Genomic DNA, 15126 nt, shown 5'->3' with positions numbered 1-15126 from the left:
TACGTCTAGGTCTCCACAGTGGTCTCTTCCCTTCAGGCTTCCCGACCAATACCCGATGCACAACTCTTGCCCCACCCATGTCATTCGTTTTACTTAATCACCCCGATAATACTGGCGGAGGAGTACAAATTTTTGACCTTAATACGTCTATAAGGAAGGGTCATTCGGCAAAAAAGTGTAACGAAAAAGTGTAACTGCATTGTTATGCTACCTAGGAAACATCATCTGTTTACTAAGCATTGTTGTGTTTCATTACTGCCGTCAACAATCCGCTTTCGTTATTGCGGAAAGAGCTGAGCTGTGAATCGCTTGTAGAAGAAGTGCGTCGTGGACTAGGTAATTTTGTGCTGGTAAAAACGTTTTATAATATCACAAGTACTTATGTTGATGTCAAATCCTGAATGTAGTACTACTAGATTAAAATCTTGTATATATATAGTGTTTGCACGAAATGTTGATACTCTAAAGTGCACAAATTTTATAACATATTTCAGCTACCACAGACCCATCTTAAGCGTAACTAATTCAAGTTAAATAAGCAGTGTCTTAATCAAACTTTACTCAATTGTAAAGCATGTATAAAGTAAATATTAAGAATAAAGCCAATATATAAACTTCCTTTCCGTATAGACGTATTTACGTCAAATTCTCCGGAACCATGGTTCCACTATCAATTTTGACGTAAATACGTCTATAAGGAAGGGTCATTCGGCAAAAAAGGGGAACGAAAAAGTGTAACCTGGTTACCTAGGAAACATCGTGTTTACTCGGCATTGTTGTTACCTAGGAAACGTCATCTGTTTATTCGGCATTATTGGTACCTAGAAAACGTCATCTATTTACTCGGCATTGTTGTTACCTAGGAAACATTGCATTACATTTCATTACATTACTTTACATTGCATTCAGTTACCACAGACCCATCTTAAGTGTAACTAATTCAAGTTAAATAAGCAAAGTCTTAATCAAACTTTACTCAATTGTAAAGCATGTATAAAGGAAATATTTAGAATAAAGCCAATATATAATATATATGTTTTGTATATTTTAATCTTTAGGTTGGGTTGTTTGGAACGACATCAGGAGGGTAAAGAATCTGCCTGAGCATGTAGAGTTCCACTGAAACATTTTCCTCCATTTAGTTTCAATACAAACTATGGTATTCTGATAAAATGACTTTGATTATTTGTCCCCTCTGCTCTGTGCTAACAAGTAAATATTATAGTCTTTACTGTGGTTAGAACGAAAATGGCGCATTGTTATCCTTTTATTCTCTCTGTCTGTATCTAGTCGTTTATCACGTGATTGCACGTGAATCTACTGCTGAGCAAGAATGATGTCGAATAGTGATCGGGGTTTAGGTTTTAAACAAGCCTCAAGAGAACATGTTTTGGCAGTTACTAGGAATTTTGTATCACAGCCGCGAATCAGTAAGTGTTGCAAAGAATATTGTAGTTTTTGTTTGGATAATTTTGTAAGTTGTTGAAAGCTAGTATGCTATGGGGGAGTCAAGTGGCTAGGATTTGAAACGAGGTCAGTTTATAAAAGTGTTTTCTGGTTTAGTTCCTAATTTGTAAGATGTTTTAATTGGAAATTTTCATGATTAATAATCAGGGAAGTGAGTCACTGTATGTCTGGATGACAATTGTCAGTTTCAGTTTATATGAAAATGGCCGGAAAATCAAAAGTTGAACATTCTTTACTTTCCTCGTTCTTTCATTTGTTCTGATAGTTTAATCGCCCGATGTTTCCAGAGTACTAGGCACTATACCTTTAGTTTCCTAGGGCATTTTTTTCTTTCAGAATTATGTAGCAATTGTAACAGTCTTATTGTATACATGATACATATTTCTTCCATTTATTTATTTCTTCACTCTTTTTGGATGTACAGGCTATATTCCTGGCTATGCTTTCCTTCTTTCTCTTGTCTTCCTCACACACCTTCCTTGCCACTCTTGTGCAACACACCATCCACTGCCCTTCTCCTGTTTTGATCATGTTCTATAAGAATGAATGCCTGTCACCATTGATATATGATGAAAGAAAGTAACAAAGTTGCAAAGATCTATAAAACACTTGTATTATGTCTTGTACAATATTTTTAAAAGATTTACTGTGTTTGAAATAATTATTTGTATAATAACAATACGTAGTAAGAGTGTGCCTTCAAAAACATTTTCCAACATGCCTGTAATGCCAACCTCCAGTGTTTATTTGCTCATTCTTCATAATGATACAGATTATAATTTTCAGCATATAAAACTGTGTCTGGTGTAAATGGGCCATTGGTAATTTTGGATGAAGTAAAATTCCCCAAATATGCTGAGATCGTGCAGCTTCATCTTAATGATGGAACTATTCGATCAGGGCAAGTTCTGGAAGTCAGTGGGTCAAAAGCAGTAGTTCAGGTAAGTTCCAGTATATCTCAAAATATTTGTACAAATCCAGGTGCCATTATATTTATTCTCCTTTCCTTGTAAATAACAATTAGGCTTGTAGTATCATCTCCATATGTCCATTTTTCTCCCTTAAAACCAATTGATGCACGGTCTTAAAATTTGATGTGAGTGGACATTATGCTGTCCCACCTTTCTACATTTAATTTCCCGCTATCAGTAAAGCAATGTGGTGTCCTTGTATGCTTTTGAGATGAGAGCTCACGTAATCAACCTAACATATGAAATTCAGATTTAAAATAAAGAATTTATGCAAATAAACTAAATACTAGGTTAACTCTTTGGAGTTGAACAGGAAAAATGAAACACCACTTGGCCTTGTAATGTACTTCATATAGGTGGCATGTAGTAACAATTATTTTTATGGTTTTTAGTATCTCATACACAGGTGCAGGCTGGTTCACAGTCTCCTAACAGGTAAGTTTGTGACTTGAGAGAATGGACTTTGCCAAGTTCCTTTAACAGGCAAAACTGTGGCCATCATAAAACAGTAAGAACTGTAACCATGTTAAAATGTATTGATGTTGGTCTTCTGGTTTGTAATGTGATGTGGACTTGTAGCTAGACAGATAGGTAGATACCATCTTCAGCCTTGAAGGTGGAGGTAGTATGTACCTGCATGTCCATACATCATTGCAACCCAGAAGACTAACATTGACATCAACACTGCCATAAGAACCTCAAGTCCCATATCAGAGCATATCATAGTGCCACACCCAGTTTACTGGTCACCATGTTGTCAAAATATATTTATCTTCATTGTTAATTACATTCCATACAGGTTTAAGCTTGTTCTTCCCAAAACTGGTTGTTTTAGAGAAGTGTAATAATTATTTTGGTTTGGCACATTAAAGGTATTATGTTTTATTAACAATTTATTTTCCTGGAATTCACTCGTCACGATGTCTTCGTCTGTGTTGGTTGTTGACTGGTGCTTATGTATGTACCAGTAGCATATCACTAAACTGTTTAACCTCTGTTCAAGTCCACCTGATAGTACGGAGATTTAAATCTCTTATTCCCGTACAATAAATGTTAAAATCTTGCCTTATGGAAAAGCCTGGGGGGTGAATTTGGTGAAGGAAGGGTTTGATGTTGAATGTTGTGATATTTTATAGGAATCTGATAACATTGCATTCATATTTTGTATGACAGTAATATTATATTATTAAGAAGTGTTGAAAAGTGTACAAATTATTGAAGGTTTAGTCTGTGCTGTTCGTGTTAAGCAGTGTTTATTTAAGAAATTTGCTTTCAGGTCTTTGAGGGCACATCCGGCATAGATGCGAAAAACACATTATGTGAGTTTACAGGAGACATCTTGAGAACTCCCGTGTCGGAAGACATGTTGGGCCGAGTGTTTAATGGAAGTGGTAAACCTATTGATAAGGGACCACCAATTTTAGCAGAAGCCTATTTGGATATTCAAGGTAGGTGCAGTAGTTTGATAATAGGAGATGAATATAAATGTGAAGTCGGAACAGGCTTTAATGTTTGTACCGTGATTTTAAGGAGTTGGTGAAAGTATTTGTCACGGAAGAGTAGCACAGTTGAAACCCAATTACCACCTTACTTACCTGAGATAGTTACTGCTGAAAGTGGTGTCTTACAATATTCAAGAACGTTATTCCATATTGACGACAAATTCTGTGACATGTTTACTTTATATGATTTCTAAAGTAACATGGATTTTAAACTGTAAAACCTCAAGGTACTGGACTTCAGTACCCTGAGGGCGAGGAATGTTGGTTTTTTTCGCCTCTCAATGACCTAACATGGCTGGTAGTCTGAGGAGAATTTATTATACTTCATCGCCATGAAAGCTCCAGGTCATACATCACTAATCTTCATGGGATGGACAGTGTCTGTCTATGAACAGACGATAAGCAGCAAACAAAGGATTGACATAAGATGGCTGTCTTCATCAGCCCTGATGATGGAGGTAGCAAGTACCTCTGAAACATTGGTAAACTTCTACCAGAGTACACGGCGCAACAACCCAGAAGACAGCCATCGTTGGACTCATTGCTGTGATAACCTCAAATTCTATAAAAGATTGACATCTCTTCACACTCTAAGTCTGAAAATTATTGTATGTGAATTAATTCAGGAGTGGTGATTTATTTTGTAAAAAGCTGCTTTTCATAAAAATTGTCTGTACTCATTGCATTAGTCTGTTATAACGGTAAATTGGATGATATTCTGTTTTCTTCACTGAGTGTAGATTCTGCAGCTCCGTGTGAAGGTAATGCTTGACATTTTGTACCTGCAGGACAGCCAATCAACCCATGGTCTCGTATTTATCCTGAAGAAATGATTCAGACAGGAATTTCTGCTATTGATGTGATGAACTCCATTGCCAGAGGTCAGAAGATTCCGATCTTTTCAGCTGCTGGTTTGCCACATAATGAGGTGGGTGCCTTTGCAGTACATGTGTCAAATGTTGCTCTGTGAAATTATTCACTGTGTGTGTGCACACGCGGAGTGCATGCGGCTGGGTCCTTTCATCTGCCTGTGTTAACTTCAGAACCAATTCAAACACTTTTCTGGCACTTTGTGTATTCATTATTTCATTGGTTGTGTGTAGTTCATTACCCTAAATAATACTACTGTTGCAGCCATGTGAACTTTTGATGTTGGATTCTCAAATTATGTAGAATCCTGAAATATTATGTGATAGTAACAACATTTAAAAATTTGCAGCCTCCTTTTATTTTTTGGACTGTAAAATGGCATTGCAGAATGCAAAATACATGTTTGATTGGAATGTCTGAGTATATAACATTTGCTATGGAGGTAAGTTATAAATATGCTTACAGATATTTTGTGACACACTTTCTTTAAAGTTAAAAAAATGTACAAACATTGTGACTGTGCAGGTTGCAGACTTCTGTTGTAGTGGAAAGTAATGCATAGTATGAACATATGCCCTTTTTGCCAGGATGTAATTCAACCCAAGGTATAAAATGACAACTCAGGTTTTTAGTGCCATGATAAAGGCGTTTGGGGTGAGTGGAGGTACAGCTCCTCTCTTCCTTGACCTCAGCACTAGACGGCGGTGAGTGGTCGGCATCACGCCCCGGCCGGCTTTACCCCCGGGAAAGGACCCCGGTACCCATTGTAGAGGAGGCTGGGTGGGCCCCAGAGCCGGTCTGGACGCAGAGGCTAGAGGAAAAATCCTCTGCCCCCGTCGGGGATCGAACCCCAGCTGTTCAGCCCGTAGCTAGTCACTACACTGACTGAGCTATCCCAGCTCATAATGCATGTCCAGTGTCGGTGATTATAAGGTCACTTCAATTTAAGTAGTGCATAAAGGCAGTAATTATTATATTGTAAATAAATATGTTTAGATATACTAATAATATATAGATTTGTAGACTCTTATTTGTACCTGTCTGTCGCGTATTGTAAAGTAGAAAGACACTGCTGTGTTACTGGTCTGTAAATCAGAAGAGGTTAAGAGTCACTGAGATAGAAAACAAAGATAATTTCAGTATCTGTGTCAGATAAGTGCACAATTCTGGATTTTCAGATTGCAGCTCAGATTTGTCGTCAAGCCGGTCTTGTGAAGCTACCTGGCAAATCAGTGCTGGATGACCATGAGGATAACTTTGCCATTGTATTTGCTGCTATGGGAGTCAATATGGAGACTGCCAGGTTTTTCAAACAAGACTTTGAGGTATAATATACAACTTGATTCTATAAGTATTAAAAGTTACTGGTGATAAAAGTTTTATTGTAAATTAAAACTGTAGTCTTGTGTCAGAGTGCCGTTAATGTTGGTTTGGCAACTTACTGTTCTCAAAAACTTAACTATAGCTGTCAGTTTTCACTTTGAGGTCAAATGTCACATTATTGTATCCTGGTGCATTCTATTTGTTACTTTTAAAATTATTGTCATTAAGGGATGTACATTGTTTTATGACTGAACTCTCATAGATGATATGGTTTCTTAAGTTACCAATATTTCCTGTCTGACTGAAATGTAAAAGCAGAAATATTTAAATACAAATTGATTCAAATTTAAGTGCATGACCGTAAATAACAACTTATGCATATGAAGGAAGTTGATGAGGAATTACTTGCAGGCAGTGACTTTGATGTGGGTGGAAGTAACTGTTATGATAGTCGTAGTGGGTTTGAGCTTAGTAGCGTCTAGAAATGGGAAGAATATTTTAGTAGGCAAATAACATTATCAGAAAAAAAGATTGTTTTGGTAATACTGATAAAGTGATTGTGGTGAAATATAAATGCGAACAGTACTGAATGGTTCTGGGGCATTCCTGGACCCTCTAGTTTTTAAATCATTCAAATATTAGCATAGGAATTGTGTATATTGTGTGTGTGAACTGATATTTTAAAACATTACTTTGTGCCAGTCTACGGTGTACGTATTGCTACATAATTTTAATTGCAGGAAAATGGCTCCATGGAGAATGTGTGCTTGTTTTTGAATTTGGCCAATGATCCCACTATTGAACGAATCATCACTCCTCGTTTGGCCCTGACAGCTGCAGAGTTCTTGGCATACCAATGTGAGAAACATGTGTTGGTCATTCTCACAGACATGAGCTCCTATGCCGAGGCTTTGCGTGAGGTGGGTTACGTAGTCTTGTACACTTTGTAGTAACAGTAATTCAGTAGGTTCAATGTTAAGTAAGTGTGTGTGTAGTAGAAGGTACCAGAATGTAGCTTAAATAAATGGATTTTGCTGTTGAAAGTTGGAAGATGGTGCTCTCAAGATATGATGAAACTAAAATACATGGAAATGCATATAGACGTACTTCTTATCACTTCTGTACCAGCTCTGGAATACTGGGGTTCTTCCCTGGAAATAAGGTGGTGAAGCATTATACTCACCTCCATCTTATTCCGAGGCCTGCATATGTTTAAGAGTCTTAAAGTGACTGACATGAACAAGGGCAGGTGGTACTCAGAGACTCACAAATTGCAGCATTTTTCTTGCTAATAATTCTTTGCACACTTCCAATTTTTATATTGCATGCTCGAGCGGCATATCTTTTAACTTTGGCAACATTGTGGACAGGCATGTTGGCATCTTCTTCACACTTGAAATAACAGAATACTTTATATACCAAACCTTTGGCCTGCCTGTGTAGAACCTGGCATCTACAGTTTTAATACACTAGTTACTTTCTTCTTCTATGGCTCTCCGGTCCGTATTCGGTCCGTGGCCTCCTCAATTCTCCTCTTCCATTCGGTCCTCTGTTAGGTTCGTCTGTCCGAGGCTTTGATTGAGGTTTCGAAATCTTCCTTTTTACGGTGCAAGGTTGTTAGCCTTACGACCAACCCCCAACCTGGAGGACCAGGGTACCTGGTTTTATTTGGTCATGTTCATTTACGCTTTGGTGCTATTGTGCAGCAAGTTTGTATTGGTTTTGTGGTTAGTTTCCGTTATTTGTAGGTACAGACTAAGCTATGATACACATTTTCACTAACTGTAATTTTAGAAGTTTTATTAGTGAGTTTGTTTAAAAGAATTTAAGACTACAGGTGTTCCGTAGGTTTCAGCCGCCAGGGAGGAAGTTCCAGGTCGACGTGGTTTCCCTGGATACATGTACACAGATTTGGCCACCATCTATGAACGTGCTGGACGTGTAGAAGGACGTAATGGATCCATCACACAGATCCCCATTCTTACCATGCCTAATGATGGTAAATACCACTTTGTTGTAACTGACGTGCTGTGTAGCAAGCACAAAACACTGTTCTTTAATGTTGTATGAATTCGCAGTTTTTAATATATAATGAGAGTAACAGGAAGAAGCATAATTTTATGTTCCCTTTTAGAAAAATAGTGTTGGTGGAGACATGTTGGATGTATGCTGTCAGAAGTGTTGTCCATGCTTCTGTATTTGAACTTCCGTGTAGTGGATTTTTGCTCAGTTTAGAACTCGTGTTCCCTCTTGCTTGTGCCAGATTTTTCTTTCTGCTCCCATGCTCATACCAGTCAACCCAACCTCCAGTCTAGTAGTAAAGCGTCCCACTAACGCCATGTAGGCGCATTGGGGGAGTGGAGGTAAAGCTCCTACTCTTTCTTGACCTCAGCACTAGATGGGGGTGAGTGGTCAGCAGCACGCCCCGGCCGGTTTTACCACCAGGAAAGGACCCTGGTACCCATTGTAGAGGAGGTTGGGTGGGCCCCAAAGCCAGTCTGGACACAGAGGCTACAGGAAAAATCCTCTGCCCCCGTCGGGGATCGAACCCTAGTCATCCAGCCCGTAGCTAGCCACTATATTAATTCCAGTCTAGTAGGTACCTGGAAATCTTTTCTTGGGTGTAAAGTGATTGGAGCATGAAAGACTGGCCAAGCACCTTCATATGATGCTAAGGTTAAGAATGTATGGTTCTTTGCTTCTACTTCACCGTATGCCTTTGTAGTACATGACTGGCATGCATTATGAGAAATAAAAACATATTTTTATTTGAATGCCTCCACCCAAAGATTCATTTGCTTGTTCTTGTTTTCTTAACTACTCTGTCTGAAATAGGCTGGGGCCAACCCAGGCTCCACAAATTGGTTGTAGCTCTTAGCATATGCGTTCACATTGGATTCTGTCTTTTTAATAGATATTACTCATCCCATCCCTGATCTGACGGGTTACATCACAGAGGGGCAAATCTATGTCGACCGTCAGCTTCACAACAGGCAGATTTACCCACCAGTAAATGTATTGCCTTCTCTCAGTCGTTTGATGAAGTCTGCTATTGGTGAAAACATGACACGTAAAGATCACGCTGATGTGTCTAACCAACTGGTAAGCGTTCATTGTCATTTAAGATAATAATTGTGGCAAATAGGGTTGTAAGAGGAATTGATTTGCCATGGCCATTATGAACAAGATTTGCGCATATGTAAATTGAAATAAAGGAGGTCATAGATGCAATAGGCTCAGAGCCCACTGCCATGAAATTTTCTACTGTGGCAAATTTAAAATTGCTAAGGTTATTTTTATAAATTTAAAACAGCAGTGTGGCAGACATATCTCGTAAACTCTCCCATGGACCCTAGTAGTTGAACGCCTATTGCAAGGATTGAACTGTTGGCTGGTTGATCATAAAAATTATCTGGGTTAAATGAACTAAATGTTTAATTCAATTGAATGACGATAATGCAGACACATGACTAAAATGTTAATTAACTTTAAAAACACTTCACACAAACTTTACTGTAAGTTCCTTCAAATTACCACTGACATTCTAAGTTCTTTTTGAATGAGAAATAATCTAAATTTATCTTCGTAGCGCCCTGTTGCTGTTCCGAACACATTATCTGTGAGCAGTCTTGATGATCAGCTGCTCTTTTTTCATTTACAAAACAAAGGCAGACGACCTGTGATAACTTCTAGAATATTCTGGGAAATGATTAGATCATAATGTGCATAGGAAGTGTAATGTGACATTCAAGTTTGTGTGGTCTGAATGGGCCGTGGTACTCTTACTGGCCAGAATGCTGTCTAAAACAGAATGTGGGAAGTCTAAAAGAACTATAGATGTAAACAATAATATGACTTTTTGTTTGTTGAGTTTTGTGGAATGATATTCTCTGACATTTTTATAAGCATCAGTCCATAACACATCTTGTTGCTCATCACAAGCTCCTTCATTTACAAGTTATTTTATGCATTTGACATGTTCGTCCCGCGCGGTCTGAGGCATCATGCTTCGGACCGGCGATACGGAATGTGCGCTGGTTCGAGTCTCGGGGAAAGAAATTTCTCACGAGATTTTCGACCTGTGTATGGGACCAGTGCCAACTCGTGAGGAAATTGAGGAGCTACAATGAGTAGCGTAATCCGGTCATGAAAGCTAGCAATGGCTGGGGGTTCGTCGTCCTGACCACACATCATCCTCTATCTGATTGGATGATCGTTCACCTCTGCTTAGGCATGTGAACGTGAGGCCAGCAGTCGAGCTAGTCGGCTTTGGCTCTTTGGAGCTGTTACGCCACGGATTATTATTATTTGACAAATGTTCTGAATCCAGGAGTGTAGTTTGTGACATTTTTTGAACTAGGTTATGTAATGTTTGATGGTAGGGATTATTTTATTGGTGAATTGGAAAGGTAAAGGAAAGTTGCTCTGTTGTATTTTAAAGGTACTTCCCCACAATTTGTGTGGAGGAATTGTGGTAACACAAATTTCAGGTAAAGATTACATGTACATGTTTGTCTGCAGATGAAAAGAGTTAAATTGAAATGAGCCATTGTTTGTTTTTATATATAAACGAAGTATAATTGTTGATCTATGTTTTGTATAGTACGCGTGTTATGCTATTGGGAAGGATGTGCAGGCCATGAAGGCCGTAGTAGGAGAAGAAGCCCTCACGCCTGATGACTTGTTGTACCTCGAGTTCCTCGCCAAGTTTGAGAAAAATTTCATTTCTCAAGGTAATGTTAATGTACATTTCCTTATCATGTCACATTATATGCAATCTTTGTATAAAGTATATAAATCTAGGTTTCTGCTGAACTGTTAAACCCAGAAGTTAAAATCAAGCCGAGGTTTGTTACCCCTATTTCTGTACAACCCATTTTTGAGAAAATGTATGGAGTTTGATCCAGATGTCTTGTAAAGTGTGTTTTACACTTAATTATGTGTTTTCAGCAAAGAATTTACAGTAACATGTTTAATAAAGGGTTTGAGATAAACGTGTCATTGCAGGTAACTACGAAAATCGCACAGTGTTCGAGTCGTTGGACATTGGTTGGCAGCTGCTTCGAATCTTCCCCAAGGAAATGTTGAAACGAATCCCGGCAGCCACACTGGCAGAATTTTACCCGAGGGACTCCAGACATACTGCTGCAAAGTAGACGTATGGGTATAGTCCATCTCTGTAACTTAGTTACAGACAGCAGCACCTGTCACATCAGGTTCTTAGCTTTGAATCCGTGGTATTTAAAAATTCTATATTATGTTTCTCTTAAATTGGGTACATATTTGATCAGATGTACACAGAGCATAATAACTATGATTTTTATACCCAAGTTTGAATTGGATATACGTTAAAACCATGTGTAAATATTTGATTTAAAAATTGATATTATATAGAATTCAACATTCTTCATGCCGCGATGAACTCTCCGGTGTACGTAACTTCTTGAGTATGATTCTTGCTCCCTTTGTTGATCTTAAGTTGTTTTACAGATTAGGATCTGTACATAAAAAGACAGAAAGCTTTTCTTAAACTCAAAAATTAATTTGCCAATTAGATTTACAGATTATGACAGAATAGATGGATGCAGTATTATCAGGGAATGCGGATAATACGTGCATTAAACTTTTTATTGTCTTATTTAAAAGTGAACGGTGAAAAACGCATGTCCCAACCGGTTGACCAAAGACAATTAATTTTGAGTTATGTTGTCATTGTGACTGGAGAAGTAAACTTTCTGCTTAATTTTGTTTATACCCTTTTATCTGTCACGCTTAACATTAACGATCCGTTGTAGCTGGTAGGAAATGTTTCCTCTGTTTAAATTTGTCTACAGCGTGGTGGTAGGAATAATTATTCTACTTCAGTCAGTACTGTGAACTTTACGTTTAAATACGCTGTTTCCTGTTGTAAATGGGGAATGTAATTCTGCTTTGATTCTTTGAAAGGGTATTAGAGAATTAATTGGTTCTACTTTGTAATTGTGGTAGCGTGGAAGAGAATAATCAGTCTGTTCTTTATAAATGAATTTAATATTTGCAGGATTGTGCTCAAGGTGGTGGAACTCGGAGTTAAATTAAATCTGTTTACAATACTCACGTTTAAGTACAGTATTTTGGAGAAAGTATAACAAAAATAACTTTAGCTCCTCTTAACATCAATTTCACTTTGTTATGGAGTATAAATTGTACGTTAGTCGTTACGTATCCAGTTTGAGACGACTCGTTTTCAGTTTGGGTGTTCAGATTCATGGCTGTGTGCTGTCTCCTTCAGACAATATCGTGAAGTTCATGTCATCACAAGACGTACAGTAATTAACATTCCACTAATTCATTCATTCAACTAGAAAGATAAAATTAGTAGAATTTTCCTTCGTGCTGTCTATACTACAAAGATTTGAATTTGTGTACATTTTGTGTGTAAATCATTTTTGAAATGTTATTTTCGCATAAGTTTACGTATTAATTGGGGGTTGAAGTACCGTAAAAAGTTAATTTCCATAGGTGGTTTGTACAGTTATTTTATGTGCCTGCAGATGTCAGCGTCTGAGGTCACGTGAGACGTACTGTGGTTTGATCGTACCTAAACAGTATTCTCTTAGTTTCGGTGAGTGGTCGTCTGTAGACGTGGTGTAATTATAGTAGAATAGAAGTTGAACATATAAGAGGATTGTTAGCTGATAAAAATAGAAGTATATATAATGTGTATGATGTTGAAATTGTTTTTGTGGTAAAATACTTGCCACTACCATGTCTCTTGAAAGAGTGGCAGTAGCAAAGATAACTGGAATAAAATGTTTTAATGCCTCTTTGCCAACGCATAGACCCCCAAGACATTCTGAGACTCTTGTTGCTTCCGCCAGTCACTTCCTTGGTGCTTCATTGAGTGAGCTTTTATTTGGGAGCCTCAGGTATTTTGACAGATTTATTATGTGTGCCTGGTCCAATTTCCAACCATCTTTTCCATATCTGTTTACCTTTGACGTGTAGAAAGTACATGTTTTGAGATTATTATTGTCCATTCAGTTTTTCCTGTCCTTTTCTAGTTTTCCATTTATTGATATTTAATTTCTTTCACATTTGTCACGTCCGGCACATTCCTTAATGTTACTCAAAAGAAACGTTCTCGTGCTTGAATTTACCAACATTTTTTTGTAGTTAACATAAATGTTACTTCCGTGTGGGAACTGCCGTTGCTTGATAACACTTTGACTTTTGTCTCTTGGTGATTTCAGTGTTTTGTTTATTTTCTCATGCATATTCCATGGAATTCATACAGTTATTGTTCAAATATAAGTTCATATTAAATAGTTTAAAGCGTGAAACTTGAATCGTTCCATAACTGTTTTTGAAGTACTTATTTTTTTAATGGTTCTTAATTCCTTGAAATCAATTATAATTAAATCCGAAGCTGATTATGGTGTAGACGCATCATTTATGTACGTGGCCCAATTTCTGTTAACGTATGGGAGAAAGGAAACGTAAAAGTTGTTCGGTTACCTGCCAACCTACTACAGCTGTGATAATAAATTTAAGCTACCCTTCACATTAAATTTGACACGCAGAATGGGGAGGCTTAGATTAGTCTGATGAGAGCTTCAGGGATAATGCAATGGTGGCATCGTAAAACAGCAAAGTATTCATACAGTGATCCACTCTAGAGGGAATATTTACTCGAACGACCCGTTCTTCAAGTGGCTGAGCACTGCAGGTCCCAACTTTTTGTTGGTTTGATCTGTAGACATTCGGTAGGACTCCTTGGACGGGGGATCGGCCCGTCGCAAGGCCTCTACCTGTACACAGGACAACGCGGACAAACATCCATGGCTTGAGTGGGATTCGAACCCACGGTCCCAGTGACTCTAGAGGGAAGAAGATAATATTTAAAGTAGTTAAATTATTTGATGATTAGAAGATGGGAATAACAACTACTTTGCAAAAATCGGGAAAGAGTGGCGAAGGCTACTGAAGAAAATGTGAAAACAATTACAGGGTGTGCAAAGATTCAGAAAGCACTCTATAAAGTGAAAAAGTTTCTTCGCTTACAAAGGAAAGGTGTGGATAAAGGTAGACAGCTTTGATAAATTAATATATTGGACAGAAAATTTGTAGAGCTCGCTTAGAGCTGAATAATGATACCAGCATCATGGAAGCTTCTTGGCATATTGAGTGAAATTAATTTGAAAGAGAATTTCCACAGAAATGTGAAAGCAGCGTATCCTCATTAAATATGAAGACACCGTTGCACTTCAAGCAGCATATCAGAACTGTAAGGGGAAAAGACGGCCAAACATAACTGAGTGACCAGACGCCAAAAGCGTGCGGTGCATCACTGACATTTAAAGAAATTTCAAGAAATGTTGTTTGTGACAACACAATCTTTAGGGATTGTGGTTACAGTTATGGAAAAAATGCGAAGAACTTGAAATGTAGGCTTTGCAAGCAGTAATGAAGAATCCAAAACAGATGATGGGGTAGGAAGTGTCATATAATATCTAAGCATATTCATAACCTTCCTCTATAGCAAATTTTATATGCTTAGACATTCCAATCAAACAGAAAGATATTCTTATTTTGCATGCTGCAATTTCATTTTACAGCCCAAAAATTGAAGGAAGCTGCAAATTTTAAAATAATATTACCATTACATAATATTTCAGGACATAAAAAGTTCACATGGCAGCTACAGTAGTATTATTTAGGGTAATAAACTATAGTAAATTTTACAAGGTGCAGTATATAATTTCAGAAGAACCACATTTAGAGTTTAGCAAATATCGTAATTTTGGGAAAAATCAATCTTAAAGTTTTGATTTGTTTTACTTGGCATGTTCAGTCACGCGTAGTCAATAATGTCGAATAATCAATCAACTATAAGGTTTAGAGGTAGATGCAAAACATTTCTTTGTTTAATTAATGTCATTCTCGCCTTCATTTAGTGCAAACGTTTTCATAAACGATTACTTGGAGAATGAGTTATGACGCTGTGGAGGAAA

The 15126-nt window shown here is 37.7% G+C and overlaps 1 protein-coding gene across 2 annotated transcripts; it reads left to right on the top strand.

Annotated features, from left to right (window-relative positions):
* The first annotated feature begins 184 nt into the window (after window positions 1-184).
* Vha55 (V-type proton ATPase subunit Vha55) lies at window positions 185-12937 on the top strand. 2 transcript variants are annotated; one of them, XM_022083373.2, is made up of 11 exons: window positions 185-336; window positions 1291-1430; window positions 2254-2408; window positions 3715-3886; window positions 4729-4868; window positions 5989-6135; window positions 6874-7053; window positions 7982-8132; window positions 9048-9235; window positions 10737-10866; window positions 11141-12937. In XM_022083373.2, the coding sequence occupies exons 2-11, from the start codon at window positions 1334-1336 to the stop codon at window positions 11287-11289; spliced, it is 1509 nt and encodes a 502-aa protein (XP_021939065.1). In that variant the 5' UTR covers window positions 185-336; window positions 1291-1333; the 3' UTR covers window positions 11290-12937. The 2 variants fall into 2 exon arrangements, with proteins under 2 accessions (XP_021939065.1, XP_087207004.1); XM_087350878.1 differs by lacking the exon at window positions 1291-1430 and having other exon boundaries at window positions 319-336.
* The last annotated feature ends 2189 nt before the right edge of the window (window positions 12938-15126 follow it).

The sequence above is a fragment of the Zootermopsis nevadensis genome, unplaced genomic scaffold (genome assembly GCF_977971745.1).
Source record: "Zootermopsis nevadensis isolate Lab colony 2312 unplaced genomic scaffold, Znev_1.0 Znev_ptg000017l, whole genome shotgun sequence".
Lineage (NCBI taxonomy): Eukaryota > Metazoa > Arthropoda > Insecta > Blattodea > Termopsidae > Zootermopsis > Zootermopsis nevadensis.
This window is presented reverse-complemented; position numbering and strand designations above follow the sequence as displayed.

What these genes read in the sequence shown, in the direction of transcription:
- Vha55 (XM_022083373.2), top strand. Translation starts at nt 1,334, where the DNA reads ATGATGTCGAATAGTGATCGGGGTTTAGGTTTTAAACAAGCCTCAAGA. An exon ending in ATGCCGAGGCTTTGCGTGAG is followed by an intron (nt 7,054 to 7,981) that starts GTGGGTTACGTA and finishes GGTGTTCCGTAG; the next exon opens with GTTTCAGCCGCCAGGGAGGA. An exon ending in CTGATGTGTCTAACCAACTG is followed by an intron (nt 9,236 to 10,736) that starts GTAAGCGTTCAT and finishes TGTTTTGTATAG; the next exon opens with TACGCGTGTTATGCTATTGG.